We start from the raw sequence: 19,413 nt of genomic DNA, 5'->3' as shown, positions 1-19,413 counted from the left end.
CAGTGACACGATGACATGGTGACAGTGACACAGTGACACCGTCCCTTAGTGGCATGAGGGCTGTGTGGTGACACTGTGATGGTGACACAGTGACATGGTGATACAGTGGCAGTGACATGGTGACGGTGACCTGGGGACATGGTGACACAATGATGGTGACATGGTGACAGTGACACAGTGACACGGTGACATGGTGACACTGACCCTCAGTGGGATGGACACAGTGACAGTGACGTGATGACAGTGACACAGTGACACGGTGACATGGGGACAGTGACATGGGGACGGTGACACGGTGACACAGGGACAGTGACATGGTGACAGTGTTGGTGACATGGTGACAGTGATGTGATGGCAGTGACACAGTGACATGGTGACACCGTGACGGTGACACAGGGCCAGTGACATGATGACATGGGGACAGTGATGGTGACATGGTGACGGTGACATAGGGACACAGTGACACGGTGATGGTGACACCATGATGGTGACACGGTGCCAGTGCCGCTGTCACCGCCTGGGCCAGGTCCTGCCCGTGGTGGCACTGTCCCCAGCGCTGTCCCCTCTGTCCCCTGTGTCCCCTGTCCCCAGGAGGGCGAGTACCGCGTGGTGGCCGCCCGCCCGCTGGGCCGCCTGCTGCTGGCGCGGCTGCACAAGGGCCCCCGCGGTGACGTCCCCGTCCCCGAGAGCGCCTGGTTCCTCGAGACCCTCTGCGTGTGGCGCGAGGGGACGGAGCCACCCGGGGCCACCCCCGGGGCCACCGACGGGGCCACCGGGGACGAGGAGGATGAGGAGGAGGATGGTGACAGCGACGAGGAGGAGGAGACGGCAGACGAGGAGGAGGAGGAGGGGGACAGCGAGGACGAGGCCGCGGGTGACACCGATGATGCAGGTGACACCAGGGATGGTGGCACCAGGGATGGTGGCACCAGGGACACGGGTGACACCGAGGACGAGGCCCCAGGTGACACCGGTGACGCAGGTGACACCGATGACGCCTGGGACGCCGAGGATGTGGGTGACCCCGAGGATGTGGGTGACCCCGAGGACGTGGGTGACCTCGAGGATGAAGGTGACACCGAGGATGAGGGTGACACCGATGACCCGAGTGACCTCGAGGACGAGGGTGACACCGAGGACCTGGGTGACACCGAGGACACGGGTGACCCCGAGGACGCCGGGGACGGTCCCTTCTACTTCCCCTGTTACCGCTGGCTCCAGGGCTACGGCACGTGGGAGGTGGCCGAGGGCACAGGTACCCGCGGGGTCCCCTGGTGTCCCCTGGGTGTCCCTTGGGTGTCCCCTGGGGGTTATGGGTGTCAGCTGGGTGTCCCCAGAGGTCACATCGGTGTCCCTTGGGTGTCATATCATGGGTGTCCCCCTTGGGTGGTCCCTTGGGTGTCCTCCAGGTGTCACATCATGGGTGTCACATCATGGGTGTCCCCCGGGTGTCCCATGGGTGTCCCTTGGTTGTCCCCTGGGTGTCACATCATGGGTGTCCCCCCTGGGTGTCCCCTGGGTGTTATGGGTGTCAGCTGGGTGTCCCCTGAGTGTCTCCAAGTGTCCCCTGGGTGTCCCCTGGGTGTCACATGAGTGACCCCTTGGGTGTCCCCTGGGTGTCCTCCAGGTGTCACATGACAGGTGTCACCTCATGGGTGTCCCCTGGGTGTCATAGCATGGGTGTCCCCTGGGTGTCCCCTGGGTGACCCCTTGGGTGTCCCCTGGTTGTCCCCCAGGTATCACACCATGGGTGTCACCTGTGTCGCCCCTGGGTGTCACATGGGTGTTATGGGTGTCATCTGGGTGTCCCCCGAGTGTCCCCGAGTGTCCTCTGGGTGTCCCCCAGGTATCCCCTGGGTGTCCCCAGAGGTCACATCATGGATGTCCCCTGGGTGTCCCCTGGGTGTCACATCATGGGTGTCCCCTGGGTGTCCCCTGGGTGTCCCCCCCGGTGTCCCCCCTGGTGTCCTCTGGGTGTCACATCATGGGTGTCACCTGGGTGTCACCTGTGTCCCCCCTGGTGTCCCCTGGGTGTCCCCTGGTGTCACACGAGTGTCCCCGTGTCCCCCCCCCCAGCCAAGACCCCGGCCCAGGAGCGTCACCCGCTGCTCCAGCGGCACCGGCGACGTCACCTGAGGCAGCAGCGCCGGCGCTTCCGGTGGGTGCCCCCCCCCACCCCGTTACTGCCCCCCCCCGGGGCTGTTATTGCCCCCCCAGGGGGTGTCACCCCCATTATCGCCCCGCCAGGGGCTGTTATTGCCCCATGGGGGGGGTGTCACCCCCAGTATTGCCCCATTGGGGGGTGTCCCCCCCATTATTGCCCCCCTAGGGGGGTGTCACCCCTGTTATCAGCCCCCCAGGAGGTGTCACCCCCATTATTGCCCCCCCAGGGGCTGTTATTGCCCCCCCGGGGGTGTCACCCTCATTATTGCCCCCCTGGGTGGGTGTCACACCCATTATTGCCCCATGGGGGGGGTGTCCCCCCCGTTATTGCCCCCTGGGGGGGTGTCACCCCCATTATTGCCCCCCCAGGGGCTGTTATTGCCCCATTGGGGGGGGTGTCACCCCCATTAGTGCCCCATTGGGGGGTGTCACCCCTATTATCGCCCCCCCAGGGGCTGTTATTGCCCCATTGGGGGGGTGTCACCCCCATTATTGCCCCCCAAGGGGGTGTCACCCTCATTATTGCCCCATTGGGGAGGGTGTCGCCCCCGTTATTGCCCCCCTGGGTGGGTGTCCCCCCCATTATTGCCCCATGGGGGGGGTGTCCCCCCCGTTATTGCCCCCTGGGGGGGTGTCCCCCCCGTTATTGCCCCATTGGGGGGTGTCACCCCCCTTATCGCCCCCCCAGGGGCTGTTATTGCCCCCCCTAGGGGGTGTCACCCCCATTATTGCCCCCCCGGGGGTTGTCCCCCCTGTAATTGCCCCCCCCGGGGTGACACCCCCCTGTCCCCCCCCAGCCTGGCCCCCTTTGCCCCGGGGCTCCCCTGGGCGCTGCCCCTCGGCACCCCCCCGGACCCCGACCTCTGCTACTCCCTGCCCAAGGCCGCCGCCTTCTACCTGCGGGGGGGCACTGCGTGAGTCCTGACCCCTGACCTCTGACCCCTGACCCCTGACCTCTGACCCCACCTGACCCCAACCCTGCATGACCCTGACTTCCCCCCCCCCCCAGTCCTGTCTCCACTGACCTGCAATGGCCCCGCCCTGGCCCCGCCCACCTCATCCTGGCCCCGCCCCTGCCCCAAGCCCCGCCCCCTCCCTGTGCCTGTCCCGCCTCCTCATGGCCCCGTGTCCCCCCATGTCCCCCCCGGCCGTGTGTCCCTGTGTGACCCCACAGTGTCCCCATGTGTCCCCCCACAGTGTCCCCACGTCCCCCCATGTCCCCCCCCGTGTCCCTCCATGTCCCTGAGCCACATGTCCCCATGTCCCCCCATGTCCCCCCAGCCCTGTCCCCCCTTGTGACCCCAGAGTGTCCCCACGTGTCCCTGTGACCCCTTGTCCCCCCATGTCCCCATCCCCCCTGGCGCCCCTGACCCCTCTGTCCCCTCATGTCCCTCGTGTCCCCACCCTGCTGTCCCCAAGCCATGTCCCCCCCGTGTCCCCATGTCCTCCCCCAGCCCTGTCCCCATGTGACCCCAGAGTGTCCCCGTGTGTCCCTGTGTGACCCCATGTCCCCCCAAGCTGTGTGTCCCCATGTGACCCCACAGTGTCCCCATGTCCCCCCATGTCCCCCCCAGCCCTGTCCCCCCATGTGACCCCAGAGTGTCCCCATGTGTCCCTGTGTGTCCCCGTGTCTCCGCATCCCCGTGTCCTCCATGTCCCTGAGCCACATGTCCCCCATGTCCCCCCCCATCCCCATGTCCCCCCCTGTGATCCCAGAGTGTCCCCATGTGTCCCTGTGTGACCCAAGTGTCCCCATGTGTCCTTGTGTGACCCCAGAGTGTCCCCGTGTGTCCTGGTGTGTCCCCATGTCCCCCCAAGCCATGTCCCCCCTTGTGACCCCACAGTGTCCCCATGTCCCCCCTTGTGACCCGAGTGTCCCCACGTGTCCTTGTGTGACCACAGAGTGTCCCCATGTGTCCCCATGTCCCCCTGTGTCCCCTGACCCCCCCATGTCCCTTGACCTCCCTGCCCCGCCGTGTCCCCCCATGCCCCATGTCCCCACCCTGCCATCCCCCAGCCCTGTCCCCACCGTTGTCCCCAACGTGTCCCCCCCAGGAGGGTGGACGCGAAGCTCCGGGGCTTCCTGGACCGTCCTGGCTCGTGGCCCAGCCTGGAGGCCATCACCCGCCTGTACCGCTGCTTCCACACGCCTGTCACCGGTGGGGACACGGGGACATGGGGGGACATGGGGGGACATGGGGACAGGGGACATGGGTGGATGGGAGGGACATGGGGGGTGTGGAAGGACTTGGGGGGACACAAGGTGCAAGGGGGGACATGGAGGGGACATGGGGACAGGGGGACGTTGGGGCGACATGGGGGACATGGGGGACAGGGGGACATGGGGGGGTCATGGGGGACATGGAGGGGGCACTGGGGGGACATGGAGGGGACATGGGGACAGGGGGACATGGGGGGGTCATGGGGGACATGGGGGGACACAGGAAGGGACATGGGGGAGAGGGGGACACATGGAGGGGACATGGGGGGGACATGGGGGGACACAGGGAGGGACATGGGGGAGAGGGGGACATGGGGGGGTCATGGGGGACATGGGGGTGGGACACATGGGGGGACATTGGGACATGGAGGGGATATGGGGTGGTACAGGGGGGACATGGAGGGATATTGGGGACATGAGGGGGACATGTAGGGGACATGGGGGGGGTCATGGGGGACATGGGGGGACATGGGGGCTGTGGGAGGGGGGACATGGGGTGGTACAGGGGGGACATGGGTGGGGACACACAGAGGTGGGCATGGGGAGGGGTCACAGAGGGGACCCAGGGGGACGTGGCGGGATATGGGGGGGCTCAGGGGGGACAGAGGGGACCCAGAGGGGACAGAGGGGACACAGAGGTGACATGAGGTGTGTCCCCCCCCCCAGAGTACGTGCTGCGGCACTGGCGGGACGACGCCTTCTTCGGGGCGCAGTACCTGAGCGGGGTGAACCCCGTCCTGCTGCGCCGCTGCGCCCGCCTGCCCCCCAACTTCCCCGTCACCCCCCCCATGGTGGCCGCCAGCCTCGGGCCCGCCACCGGCCTGCGCCGGGAGCTGGAGGTGGGGGGGGGGGGGGGGACTTGGGGGGACATGGGGGACATGGGGGGACATGGGGGGACGTGGGGGGACATGGGGGGAAATGGGGACCCCGGTATTTCGGGGTGCCCAGGGGTCCGGGGAAGGGTGAGGGGGCGCCCAGGGGTCTGGGATGGGGTGGGGGGCACCCAGGGGTCAGGGTGGTCATGGGGGGCATGGGGACCCCGGTATTTGGGGGCACCCAGGGGTCTGGGATGGGGTGGGGGGGCACCCAGGGGTCAGGGTGGTCATGGGGGGCATGGGGACCCCGGTATTTGGGGGCACCCAGGGGTCTGGGATGGGGTGGGGGGGCACCCAGGGGTCAGGGTGGTCATGGGGGTCATGGGGACCCTGGTATTTGGGGGCACCCAGGGGTCTGGGATGGGGTGGGGGGGCACCCAGGGGTCAGGGTGGTCATGGGGGTCATGGGGACCCCGGTATTTGGGGGCACCCAAGGGTCTGGGATGGGGTGGGGGGGCACCCAGGGGTCAGGGTGGTCATGGGGGTCATGGGGACCCTGGTATTTGGGGGCACCCAGGGGTCTGGGATGGGGTGGGGGGGCACCCAGGGGTCATGGGGAGGGACATGGGGGACATGGGGGGACATGGAGGTCATGGGGAACCCAGAGCTTGGGGGCACCCAGGGGTCTGGGGATGGGGTGGGGGGCACCCAGGGGTTATGGGGGTCATGAGGGACATGGGGGTCATGGAGGGACATGGGGACCCCAGAGTTTGGGGGGTCCCAGGGGTTCAAGGGGGGGTCCCAGGAGTCTGGGGGGGGGACCCAGAGGTCATGGGGGTCATGGGGGTCATGGGGGTAATGGGGGGTCATGGGGACCCCCATATTTGGGGGGCACCCATGTGTCCCGGATGGGGTGGGAGGGTCACAGGGGTCATGAGGACCCCGGAGTTTGGGGGGGTCCCAGGGGTCCAGGGAAGGGTGAGGGGGCACCCAGGGGTCTGGGATGGGGTGGGGGTCATGGGGACCCCAGAGTTTGGGGGGACCCAGGTGTCCAGGGGGGGCACCCAGGGGTTTGGGGGCACCCAGAAATTTGGGGGGGAGACCCAGGTGTCCAGGGGGGCACCCAGGGGTTCAGGGGGGTCCCAGGAGTCTGGGGGGGCACCCAGGGGTTTGGGGGGCACCCAGGGGTTCGGGGGGGACCCAGGAGTCTGGGGGGGCACCCAGGGGTTCAGGGGGGTCCCAGATGTGGGGGGGGTCCCCCAGCCCCCCCCGTGACACCCCCCTGCCCCCCAGGCGGGGAACATCTACCTGGCGGATTACAGGGTGCTGGAGGGGCTGCCCACGGCGCGGATCCGTGGGCACCCAACGTACGTGTGTGCCCCCCTGTGCCTCCTGCACCAGCGCCCCGACGGGCAGCTGCTGCCCATCGCCATCCAGGTGGGGGGCACCCAGGGGTGGGGGGGCACGCAGGGTGGGGGGGCACCTAAGGGTGGGGGGGACGCAGGGGTTGGGGGGGGGACACGGGGGTTTTGTGGGGGCCCAGGGGTTTGGGGGGCACCCAAGAGTGGGGGGGCACCGGGGGGTTTGGGGGGGGCACCCAGGGGGTTGGGGGGGGCACCCAGGGGGTTGGGGGGGACCCGGGGGTTTGGGGGCACCAGGGGGTTGGGGGTGGCACCCAAGGGTGGGGAGGGGGGACCAGGGGGTTTGGGGGCACCGGGGGTTTGGGGGACTCAGGGGGTTGGGGGGGCACCCAAGGGTGGGGGGGCATGTGGGGGTTGGGGGGGGAACCCAGGGGGTTGGGGGGGCACTCAAGGGTGGGGGGCACCCAGGGGGCTTTGGGGAGACCCAGGGGGTTGGGGGGGCACCCAGGAGTGGGGGGGGACCCAAGGGTGGGGGGACACCCAGGGGTTGGGGGTACCCAGGGATTTAGGGGGCACCAGGGTGTTGGGGGGGCACCCAAGGGTGGGGGAGGACCTAAGGGGGGGGGCACCCAAGGGTGAGGGGCACCCGGGGGGGGGGGGGCACGGGGGGTTTGGGGGGCACCCAGGGGGTTGGGCAGCACCCAAGGGTGGGGACCCCCCCATGTCCCCCCCCTCACCCCCCATCCCCCCCCCAGCTCTCGCAGACCCCCGGCCCCCTCAGCCCCATCTTCCTGCCCGGGGACCCGCCCTGGCTGTGGGTGCTGGCCAAGGTGTGGGTGCGCAGCGCCGAGTTCCAGGTGCACGAGGCCCTCACCCACCTCCTGCGCGCCCACCTGCTGGGCGAGGTGTTCGCCCTGGCCACGCTGCGCCACCTGCCCCCCCGGCACCCCCTCTTCAAGGTACGCACCCAAAACCCACCCCTGGCACCCCAGAACCCACCCCTGGCACCCTATCACCTACCCCCGGCACCCTATAACCCACCCAGCACCCCAAAAACCCACTCACCAGCACCCCAAAACCCACCCACCAGCACCCAGCACCCTAAAACCAACCCCCCCACCCACCAACCCATAACCCACCCAACAGCACCCTAAAAACCCAACCCCAGCACCCCAAAACCCACCCACCAACCAGCACCCCATAAGCCACCCACCAGAACCCCAAAAACCACCCAGCACCCTAAGCCCCACCCCCAGCACCCCATAACCCACCCAGCACCCCAAAACCCACCCCTGGCACCCCAAAACCCACCCAACAGCACCCCATAACCCACCCAGCACCCTAAAACCCACCCCCCGGCACCCCAAAAACCACCCCCCAGCACCCAAAACCCACCCCCGGCACCCCATAACCCACCCAACAGCACCCCAAAACCCACCCCCGGCACCCCATAACCCACCCACCAGCACCCTAAAAACCCCTCCACCCAGCACCCCAAAACCCCACCCCTGGCACCCCAAAACCCACCCACCTCCGGCACCCTAAAACCCACCCTCAGCACCCCCATAACCCACCCAGCACCCCAAAAACCACCCCCGGCACCCCATAACCCACCCAGCACCCCATAACCCACACACCCACCCAGCACCCTAAACCCCACCCACCAACCAGCACCCCATAAAAACACCCCCCAGCACCCATGGGGGGGTTCCCCCGGTTTTGGGGTCCCCCAGCACCCAAAGGGGGGTCCCCCCGGTTTTGGGGTTCCCCAGCACCCATAGGGGGGTTCCTCCAGTTTTGGGGTCCCCCAGCACCCATGGGGGTGGTCCCTCCGGTTTTGGGGTCCCCCAGCACCCATGGAGGGGGGAATCCCCCGGTTTTGGGGTCCCCCAGCACCCATAGGGGGGTCCCTCCAGTTTTGGGGTCCCCCAGCACCCATGGGGGGGTCCCTCCGGTTTTGGGGTCCCCCAGCACCCATGGGGGGGTTCCCCTGGTTTTGGGGTCCCCCAGCACCCATGGGTGGGGGGTCCCCGCAGCTGCTGGTGCCCCACACCCGCTTCACGGTGCAAGTGGCCACCCTGGCCAGGAAGTTCCTGCTGAACCCCGGGGGGGTCTACGACAGGGTGGGTGCTGGGGGGGGGGTTGGGGGGGATTTGGGGTGGATTTGGGGTGGATTTTGGGGTGGATTTGGGGGATTTTGAGGGGTTTTGGGGGCATTTGGGTGTATTTTGATGGGGTTTTGGTGGATTTTAGTGGGATTTTGGGGGGGTTGGGTGGATTTTGGGGGGGTTTTGGGGGGATATTGAGGGGATTTGGGGGGATTTGAGGGATTTTTTGATGTTTTGGGTGGATTCGGGTGGATTTTGATGGGATTTGGGGGGATTTGGGGCATTTTGGGGGGATTTGGGGGATTTTTTTGATGATTATGGTGGATTTCGATGGAATTTGTGGGGATTTTGGGTGGATTTATGGGGATTTGGGGGATTTGGGGGATTTTGGTGGGATTTGGGGCATTTTGGGGGGATTTGGGGGGGATTTGGGTGGATTTGGGGGATTTTGGAGGGTTCTTGGTGGAATTGGGTGGGATTTTCGGTGGATTTGGGGGTATTTGGGGGTATTTTTGGGATTTTGGGGGGTTTTGGGGGATTTGGGGGATTTTTTGATAGTTTGTGTAGAATTTGATGGGATTTTGGGGGATTTTGGGTGGATTAGGGGGGTTTTTGGGGGGATTTGGGGTGGATTTGGGTGGATTTGTGGGGTTTATGCATAGATTTGCTGGATTTTGGTCAGATTTTGGGTGGATTTGAGGGATTTTGAGGAGATCTGGGGATTTTGGGGGGATTTGGGGGATTTGGGGGGATTATGGTGGATTTTTGGTGTATTTGGGGGGATTTTGGGGATTTGGGGTGGATTTTGGGGGGTCTATTGGTGGATTTGGGGGTTTTGGAGGGATCTTGGGGTCATTTGAGTGGATTTTGGTGGAATTTAGTGGAATTTGATGGGATTTGGGGGGTATTTGGGGGATTTTTTGATGTTTTGGGTGGATTCGGGTGGATTTTGATGGGATTTGGGGGGATTTGGGGCATTTTGGGGGGATTTGGGGGATTTTTTTGATGATTATGGTGGATTTCGATGGAATTTGTGCAGATTTTGGGGGTATTTGGGGGGATTTTGGGGGGAATTTTCGGGGGATTTGGGGGGATTTGGGGTGGATTTGGGGGGATTTTGGGGGGATTTCGATGGAATTTGTGGGGATTTTGTGGGGATTTTGGGGGATTTTGGGGGGATTTGGGGGATTTGGCGGGATTTGGGGGGATTTTGGGGGGATTTGGGGGGATTTGGGGAGATTTTGGGGGGATTTGGGGGATTTTGGGGGATTTGGGGGAATTTTGGGGGGAATTTTCGGGGGATTTGGGAGGATTTGGGGGGATTTGGGGAGATTTTGGGGGGATTTGGGGGATTTTGGGGGGATTTGTGTGGATTTGGGTGGATTTTGGGGGGATTTGGGGAGATTTTGGGGATTTGGGGGGATTTGGGGGGATTTGGGGGGGTTTGGGTGGATTTGGGGGGAATTTTGGAGGGAATTTTGGGGGGATTTGGGGGGATTTGGGGGCTCTCGGGGGATTTGGGGGCTCTGGGTGGGCCCGGGGTGGCCGCGGGGTGACCGCCGCCGGTGCAGGCGGTGGCCCTGGGGCGCCGGGGGCTGCTGCGGCTGGTGGCCCGGGGGCTGCGGGCGCTGCCCTACTCCGCCCTGGTCCTGCCCCGCGACCTGCGCCGCCGCGGCGTCACCCGCACCCGCTGCTACCACTTCGCCGACGACGCCCGGCGCATCTGGGCCGCCATCCGCAGGTGGGGCCCCCTTGTGCCCCCTTGTGCCCCCTTGTGCCCCCTCGTGCCCCCTCGTGCCCCCTCGTGCCCCCTCGTGCCCCCTCGTGCTCCCTCGTGCCCTCTTGTGCCCCCTCGTGCCCCCTCGTGCGTCCTCTTGTTCCCCCTCGTGCCCTCTTGTGCATCCTCATGAGCTCTCTTGTCCTCTCCTGTCCCCTCTTGTCCCCTCCTGCCCCCTCGTGAGCTCTCATGAGCTCTTGTGTGTCCTCGTGCGCCCTCGTGCATCCTTGTGTCTCCTCATGCGTCCTCATACCCCCTCATGAGCTCTCGTGCCCCCTTGTGAACTCTCTTGTCCCCTCTTGTCCCCTCTTCGTGCCCCCTCGTGCCCCCTCGTGCGTCCTCCTGCCCCTTTATGCATCCTGATGCCCTCTCATGCATCCTCGTGCCCCCTTGTGTGTCCTCGTGTCCCCCCGTGCATCCTCATGTGTCCTCATGCGCCCTCGGGTCCCCTCATCTGTCGTTGTGCCCCCTCGTGTTCCCTCGTGCCCCCTCGTGCATCCTTGTGAGCCCTCGTGTCCCCTCATGTGTCCTCCTGAGCTCTCATGTCCCCTTGTGCCCCCCCATGAGCTCTCGTGTCCCCTCATGCGTCCTTGTGCCCCCTCATCTGTCCTTGTACCCCCTCGTGCCCCCTCGTGCGTCCTCGTGTGTCCTCCTGAGCCCTCATCTGTCCTCGCTTGTCCTCGTGCCGCCTTGTCTGTCCTCATGCCCCCTCGTGTGTCCTCGTGCATCCTCCGGTGTCCTCACGTGTCCTTGTGCGTCCTCGTGCCCCCTCGTGAGCTCTCGTGTGTCCTCGTGCATCCTCGGGAGCCCTCGTGCATCCTTGTGCATCCTCCCGCCCTCTTGTGCCTCCTCCGGTGCGTCTTGTGCACCCTCGCATGTCCTTGTGCCCCCTCGTGTGTCATCACGTGTCCTCCTGTGTCCTTGTGCCCCCTCCTCTGTCCTTGTGCCTCCTCGTGTATCCTCGTGCGTCCTGTGTCCTCACACGTCCTCATGTGTCCTTGTGCCCCCTCGTGCCCCCTCCTGGGTCCTCGTGTGTCCTCGTGTGTCCTCATGTGTCCTTGTGCACCTTCCTGTGTCCTTGTGCCCCCTTGTGAGCTCTCGTGTCCCCTCGTGCCCCCTTGTCTGTCCTTGTGCCCCCTCATGCCCCCTCGTGTCCCCTCTGCCCCCTCGTGAGCCCTTGTGCGTCCTCCTGAGCCCTCATCTGTCCTCGTGTGTCCTCGTGCCCCCTTGTCTGTCCTCATGCCCCCTCGTGTGTCCTCGTGCATCCTCCGGTGTCCTCACGTGTCCTTGTGTGTCCTCGTGCCCCCTCGTGAGCTCTCGTGTGTCCTCGTGCATCCTCGGGAGCCCTCGTGCATCCTTGTGCATCCCCCCACCCCCTTGTGCATCCTCGTGCCCTCTCGTGCTTCCTCGGGTGCCTCTTGTGCACCCTCGCGTGTCCTTGTGCCCCCTCCTGTGTCCTTGTGCCCCCTCGTGTATCCTCGTGCATCCTGTGTCCTCACACGTCCTCATGTGTTCTTGTGCCCCCTTGTGCCCCCTTGTGCCCCCTTGTGCCCCCTCTTGTGTCCTCGTGTGTCCTCGTGTGTCCTCGTGTGTCCTTGTGCACCTTCCTGTGTCCTTGTGCCCCCTTGTGAGCTCTCGTGTCCCCTCGTGCCCCCTTGTCTGTCCTTGTGCCCCCTCATGCCCCCTCGTGTCCCCTTGTGCCCCCTCGTGAGCCCTTGTGCGTCCTCCTGAGCCCTCATCTGTCCTCGCTTGTCCTCGTGCCCCCTTGTCTGTCCTCATGTCCCCTCGTGTGTCCTCGTGCATCCTCCGGTGTCCTCACGTGTCCTTGTGCGTCCTCGTGCCCCCTCGTGAGCTCTCGTGTGTCCTCGTGCATCCTCGGGAGCCCTCGTGCATCCTTGTGCATCCTCGTGCCCTCTCGTGCTTCCTCGGGTGCCTCTTGTGCACCCTCGTGTGTCCTTGTGCCCCCTCGTGTGTCATCACGTGTCCTCCTGTGTCCTTGTGCCCCCTCGTGTATCCTCGTGCATCCTGTGTCCTCACACGTCCTCATGTGTCCTTGTGCCCCCTCGTGCCCCCTCGTGCCCCCTCCTGTGTCCTTGTGCCCCCTCGTGCCCCCTCCTGGGTCCTCGTGTGTCCTCGTGTGTCCTCATGTGTCCTTGTGCACCTTCCTGTGTCCTTGTGCCCCCTTGTGAGCTCTCGTGTCCCCTCGTGCCCCCTCATCTGTCCTCGTGTGTCCTCGTGCCCCCTTGTGCCCCCTCGTGTGTCCTCGTGTCCCCTCATCTGTCCTCGTGTCCCCTTGTGTCCCCTTGTGCCCCCTCATGTCCTCCTGAGCCCTCATCTGTCCTCGTGTGTCCTTGTGCCCCCTCGTGCGTCCTCGTGTGTCCTCCTGAGCCCTCATCTGTCCTGATGTGTCCTCGTGCCCTCTCGTGCCCCCTCGTCCATCCTTGGTGTCCCCTCATGCGTCCTCATACCCCCTCGTGAGCTCTCATGCCCCCTCGTGCACCCTCATGTCCCCTCGTGTCCCCTTGTGCCCCCTCGTGCAAGAGGCGGGAGTGGGGAAATGAGGCTTGGGGGGGGGGGGAGGGGCACGAGGGCTGACCCCCCCCTCCCCCCCCAGCTTCGTGAAGGGCATCGTGGGTCACTACTACCCGTGCGACGCGGCCGTGCGAGCCGACCCCGAGCTGCAGGCCTGGGTGGGCGAGATCTTCCGCTGCGGCTTCCTGGGGCGCCGCCGCTCAGGTGCGCTCGCACGGGGGCGCCCTCGTGCAACGGGGGGGGGGAGGGGGGGACGGGCACCCCCTCGCATGACCCCCCCGGGAGAGCCCTGACCCCTGTTTGACCCCCGTGTGACCCTCACGTGACCCCTCGTGCGAGGCCGTGACCCCTCGTGCGAGGCCTGACCCCTGCGTGACCCTCACGTGACCCCTCGTGCAAGGTCGTGACCCCCATGTGACCCCTGCGTGACCCCTGCATGACCCCTTGTGCGAGGTCATGACCCCTGGGTGACCCTCATGTGACCCCTCGTGTGAGGTCCTGACCCCCACGTGACCCCTCGTGTGAGGTCATGACCCCCATGTGACCCTCACGTGACCCCTCGTGTGAGGCCTGACCCTCGTGTGACCCCTCGTGCGAGGCCTTGACCCCTGGGTGACCCCTCGTGTGAGGTCGTGACCCCCACGTGACCCCTCGTGCGAGGTCATGACCCCTGGGTGACCCTCACGTGACCCCTCTTGTGAGGCCTGACCCTCGTGTGACCCCTCGTGCGAGGTCATGACCCCTGGGTGACCCCCACGTGACTCCTCGTGTGAGGTCATGACCCCCACGTGACCCTCACGTGACCCCTCTTGTGAGGCCTGACCCTCGTGTGACCCCTCGTGCGAGGTCATGACCCCTGGGTGACCCTCACGTGACCCCTCGTGCGAGGCCTTGACCCCTGGGTGACCCCTCGTGCGAGGTCGTGACCCCTGTGTGACCCCTGACCCCATGTGACCCCATGTGACCCCCAGTGACCCCCAGTAACCCCTGGGTGACCCCTGGGTGACCCCTGACCCCATATGACCCCTGGGTGACCCCATGTGACCCTCACATGACCCCTGCGTGACCCTTCTGTGACCCCTGGGTGACCCCTGACCTCTGGGTGACCCCTGGGTGACCCCGGGTGACCCCGGGTGACCTCCATGACCCCGGGTGACCCTCATGTGACCCAGGGTGACCCTTGCTTGACCCTCATGTGACCACACCCCCAAGAGGCCCCACCACGCCCCTCCCCCACCCCAAGAGGCCCCTCCCCCCCCAGGGGCACCCTCCTGCCTCAGCACCCACCCCCTGACCCCTCCCCCCCCCAGGGGCACCCTCCCGCCTCAGCACCCTCCCCCGCCTCGTCACCTTCCTCACCACCATCATCTACACCTGCTCCGCCCACCACGCCGCCACCAACAGCGGCCAGGTACCCCCCACCCATGGGTGCCCCCCGGGGTCTGGGGGGGTGTATGGGTGCTATAGGTACCGCCCCCACCCATGGGTGCCCCCCGGGGCCTGGGGGGGTGTATGGGTGCTATAGGTACCGCCCCCACCCATGGGTGCCCCCTGGGGCCTGGGGGTGGTATGGGGGGGGGTGGGGGCTGTGGGAGGGTGTATGGGTGCTATAGGTACTGCCCCCACCCATGGGTGCCCCCCGGGGCCTGGGGTTGCTATAGGGCGGGGTGGGGGCTGTGGGGGGGTGTATGGATGCTATAGGTACCGCCCACCCATGGGTGCCCCCCGGGGCCTGGGGGGGTGTATGGGTGCTATAGGTACTGCCCCACCCATGGGTGCCCCCCGGGGCCTGGGGGTGCTATAGGGCGGGGTGGGGGCTGTGGGGGGGTGTATGGATGCTATAGGTACCGCCCACCCATGGGTGCCCCCCGGGGCCTGGGGGGGTGTATGGGTGCTATAGGTACTGCCCCACCCATGGGTGCCCCCCGGGGCCTGGGGGTGCTATAGGGCGGGGTGGGGGCTGTGGGAGGGTGTATGGGTGCTATAGGTACTGCCCCACCCATGGGTGACCCCAGGGCCTGGGGGGGTGGGGGTGCTATAGGAGGGGTATGGGTGCTGTGGATGCTGTGGGGGGCCTGTAGGTGCTATGGGTGCTATAGGGGGGCTATGGGTGCTATAGGGGGGTGTGGGGGCTGTGGGGGGGTGTATGGATGCTATAGGTACCGCCCACCCATGGGTGCCCCCCGGGGCCTGGGGGGGTGTATGGGTGCTATAGGTACTGCCCCACCCATGGGTGCCCCCCGGGGCCTGGGGGTGCTATGGGGGGGGTGGGGGCTGTGGGGGGGTGTATGGGTGCTATAGGTACTGCCCCCACCCATGGGTGCCCCCCGGGGCCTGGGGTTGCTATAGGGCGGGGTGGGGGCTGTGGGGGGCTGTATGGATGCTATAGGTACCGCCCACCCATGGGTGCCCCCCGGGGCCTGGGGGGGTGTATGGGTGCTATAGGTACTGCCCCACCCATGGGTGCCCCCTGGGGCCTGGGAGGGTGTATGGGTGCTATAGGTACCGCCCCCACCCGTGGGTGCCCCCCGGGGCCTGGGGGTGCTATGGGGGGGGTGGTGGCTGTGGGGGGGTGCTATGGGTGCTATAGGTACTGCCCCACCCATGGGTGACCCCAGGGCCTGGGGGGGTGGGGGTGCTATAGGAGGGGTATGGGTGCTGTGGATGCTGTGGGGGGCCTGTAGGTGCTATGGGTGCTATAGGGGGGCTATGGGTGCTATAGGGGGGTGTGGGGGCTGTGGGGGGGTGTATGGATGCTATAGGTACCGCCCACCCATGGGTGCCCCCCGGGGCCTGGGGGGGTGTATGGGTGCTATAGGTACTGCCCCACCCATGGGTGCCCCCCGGGGCCTGGGGTTGCTATGGGGGGGGTGGGGGCTGTGGGAGGGTGTATGGGTGCTATAGGTACCGCCCCACCCATGGGTGCCCCCCGGGGTCTGGGGTTGCTATAGGGGGGTGTGGGGACTGTGGGGGGGTGTATGGGTGCTATAGGTACTGCCCCACCCATGGGTGCCCCCGGGCCCTGGGGTTGCTATAGGGCGGGGTGGGGGCTGTGGGGGGGTGTATGGGTGCTATAGGTACCGCCCCCACCCATGTGTGACCCCAGGGCCTGGGGTGGTGGGGGTGCTATAGGAGGGGTATGGGTGCTGTGGGGGGGGTGTTGGTGCTGTGAGGGGGGTGGGGGCTGGGGGTGCTATGGGGGGGCTATGGGTGCTGTGGATGCTATGGGGGGCCTGTAGGTGCTATGGGTGCTATAGGGGGGCTGTGGGGGCTGTGGGGGGACTGTGGGTGCTATAGGGGGGGTGTGGGTGCTATCGGGGGGGTGTGGGGGCTGTGGGGGGGTGTGGGTGCTATGGTGGAGTGTGGGTGCTATAGGGGTGCTGTGGGGCAGTGTGGGGGCTATAGGGTGGGTGTATGGGGGCTATGGGGGGGCTGTGGGTGCTGTGGGGGGGGCTGTGGGTGCTATAAGGGGGCCTGTGGGTGCTCTGGGTGCCATGGGGGGCTGTGGGTGCTATTGGGGTGCTCTGTGGGTATGTGGGGGCTATAGGGGGGTGCTATGGGGGGGCTGTGGGTGCTATGGGGGGGTGGTTGCTATAGGGGGCCTGTGGGTGCTATGGGTGCTATAGGGGGGCGTGTGGGTGCTATGGGGTGTCTGTGGGTGCTATAGGGGGGCTGAGGGTGCTATAGGGGGGCCTGTGGGTGTTTATGGGGGTGTGTGGGTGCTATGAGGGGTGTGGGTGCTATAGGGGTGCTATGGGGGGGCTGTGGGTGCTATGGGGGGGCTGTGGGTGCTATGGGTGCTATAGGGGGGTCTGTGGGTGCTATGGGGGTTCTGTGGGTGCTGTAGGGGTGCTATAGGGGGGTCTATGGGTGCCATGTGGGGGTGTGGGTGCTGTGGGTGGGTGGGTGCTATGGGGATGTGGGTGCCATGGGGTGGGTGGGGGATGGGTGCCATAGGTGTGGGGGCTGGGTAGGGGGTCCCGGCTGGGTGCTCTGGGTGGGGGCTGGGTGCTGTGGGTGTGGGGGATGGGGCCGGGTGCTGTGGGGGATGGGCAGGGTGGGTACTCTGGGGGTGTGGGGGATGGGTGACATGGGGGGTTTATGGGTGCCGTGGGGGTTTATGGGTGCCGTGGAGTGGGTGCTGTGGGTGCCATGGGGGGTTCATGGGTGCTGTGGGGGGTTCATAGGTGCTGGGGGGTGGGTGCTGGGGGGGGTATGTGGGTGCCATGGGGGCTCTCTGGGTGCCGTGGGGGGTTCATGGGTGTCATGGTGGGTATCTGGGTGCCGTGGGGTGCTGTGGGTGCCATGGGGGGTTCATGGGTGCCGTGGGGGGTATCGGGGTGGGTGCTGTGGGTGCTGTGGGGGGTATGTGGGTGCCGGGGTGGTTCATGGGCGCCATGGGGGCTTATAGGTGCCGTGGGGTGGGTGCTGTGGGTGCCGTGGGTGGTTCATGGGTGCCATGGGGGGTTCATGGGTGATGTGGGGGGTTCATGGGTGCCGTGGGGGTATCAGGGTGGATGCTGTGGGTGCCGTGGGAGGTTCATGGGTGCCATGGGGGTGCTGTGGGTGCCGTGGGGGGTATGTGGGTGCCATGGGGGGGTTCATGGGTGCTGACGGGTGCCGTGGCAGTTCGAGCTGGGCGCCTTCGTGCCCAACCTGCCGGCCGCCATGCGGGAGCCGCCGCCGCGCTCGAAGGCGCCCGTGGGCGAGCGGGAGCTGCTGGCGGCGCTGCCGGCCCAGGACACGGCGGCCGAGGTGCTGGCGGTGCTGTGGGTGCTGCGCAACGAGCCCCTCGACATGGTGAGGGACCCCCAGCACCCACAGCACCCTGACCCCCCCAACCCCCCCCACAGCACCCTGACCCCCCCCAACCTCCCCCCAGCACCCTGACCCCAGCCCCCACCCATCCCCCACCCCCACAGCACCCAGCCAGGACCCCTACCCACCCCCCACCCCGCCCATCCCCCACAGCACCCATCCCCCACACATCCCCCACCCACCCAGAGCACCCATAGCACCCACCCTGCCCATCCCCCACCCCCAGAGCGCCCATCCCCCACACCCACGACACCCAGCCAGGACCCCCTACCCACCCCCCCACCCTGACCAGCCCCCCATAACACCCCTCCCCCACCCCGCCCATCCCCCACCCACAGCACCCACCCCAAGGGCACCCACCAGTCTGGGTGGGCCCCTCATGACCCCAATGACCTTTGGGTGTCCCCCCCCAATGACCCCCCGACCTTTGGGTGCCCCCCCATGACCCTATGACCTTTGGGTGTCCCCCCCCAATGACGCCATGACCTTTGGGTGTCCCCCCCATGACCCCCGACCTTTGGGTGCCCCCCCATGACCTTTGGGTGCCCCCCCATGACCCCAATGACCTCCAGACCTTTGGGTGGGGCCCTCATGACCCTAACGCTCCCTACACCTTTGGGTGCCCCCCCATGACCCCCATGACCCAAATGACCTTTGGGTGCCCCTCCATGACCCCAATGACCCCCATGACCCCCATGACCTTTAGGTGCCCCCCCATGACCCCAACCCTCCCCACACGTTTGGGTGCCCCCCCATGACCCCAATGACCCCCACGCCTTTGGGTTGGGTCCCCATGACCTCCAGACCTTTAGGTGCCCCCCTATGACCCTCATGACCTTTGGGTCCCCCCTCATGACCCCCATGACCCCCATGACCTTTGGGTGCCCCCCCATGACCCCCATGACCTTTGGGTGCCCCCCCCATGACCCCAACCCTCCCCACACCTTTGGGTGCCCCCCCATGACCCCAATGACCCCCATGACCCCATGACCTTTGGGTGCCCCCCCCATGTCCCCAACCCTCCCCACACCTTTGGGTGCCCCCCCATGACCCCAATGACCCCCAAGCCTTTGGGTTGGGTCCCCATGACTCCCCCAAAGCCTTCAGGGGTGCCCCCCACCCCACCCTGACCCCCACCCTCTCCCCCCAGCGCCCCCTGGGCTTCTACCCCGAGCACCACTTCACCGAGGAGACCCCCCAGCGCCTCATCGGCGCCTTCCAGCGCCGCTTGGCCGCCATCTCCCGCCGCATCCGGCGCCGCAACGCGGGCCTGGACCTGCCCTACACCTACCTCGACCCCCCCAACATCGAGAACAGCGTCGCCATCTGAGGGTGGGGGGCACCCAAAAAACAAAGGGGGACCCCCCCCCGAGCCACCCCACACCCACCCAGGGAGGGGAACCCAGTGGTTGGGTCATGGTTGGGGCCTACACGCATGGTTGGGGCCTACACGGGTGGTTGGGGCCTCCACGGTGGCGTGTGGGGGGTTGATGTTGTGGTGGGGGGGTCATGGGGTCATGTTGGGTGCTGGGGGGTCATGCTGGGGTGCTGGGGGGCACCCAGACCCCTGGGACCCTTTTTGGTGGGCACCCAGATGATGGGGTCCCTGTTGGGGCCT

General features: G+C 66.4%; 1 protein-coding gene across 1 annotated transcript; it reads left to right on the top strand.

Moving 5' to 3' along the window:
* Positions 1–480: 480 nt before the first annotated feature.
* On the top strand, positions 481–19,204 carry LOC137666538 (polyunsaturated fatty acid lipoxygenase ALOX15B-like; the record flags this gene model as incomplete). Its single annotated transcript, XM_068406623.1, has 14 exons — positions 481–892; positions 983–1,255; positions 2,077–2,158; positions 2,961–3,077; positions 4,219–4,322; positions 5,051–5,223; positions 6,493–6,636; positions 7,316–7,519; positions 8,597–8,683; positions 10,240–10,409; positions 13,060–13,181; positions 14,288–14,388; positions 17,607–17,777; positions 18,946–19,204. Coding segments are annotated over 14 exons (2,340 nt in total), but the record flags the coding sequence as incomplete, so codon positions are not given.
* Positions 19,205–19,413: the final 209 nt, after the last annotated feature.

Source organism: Nyctibius grandis, chromosome 8, assembly GCF_013368605.1.
Source record: "Nyctibius grandis isolate bNycGra1 chromosome 8, bNycGra1.pri, whole genome shotgun sequence".
Lineage (NCBI taxonomy): Eukaryota > Metazoa > Chordata > Aves > Nyctibiiformes > Nyctibiidae > Nyctibius > Nyctibius grandis.
The sequence above is the reverse complement of the archived record's forward strand: the minus strand, read 5'-3'. Positions and strand labels throughout refer to the sequence as shown.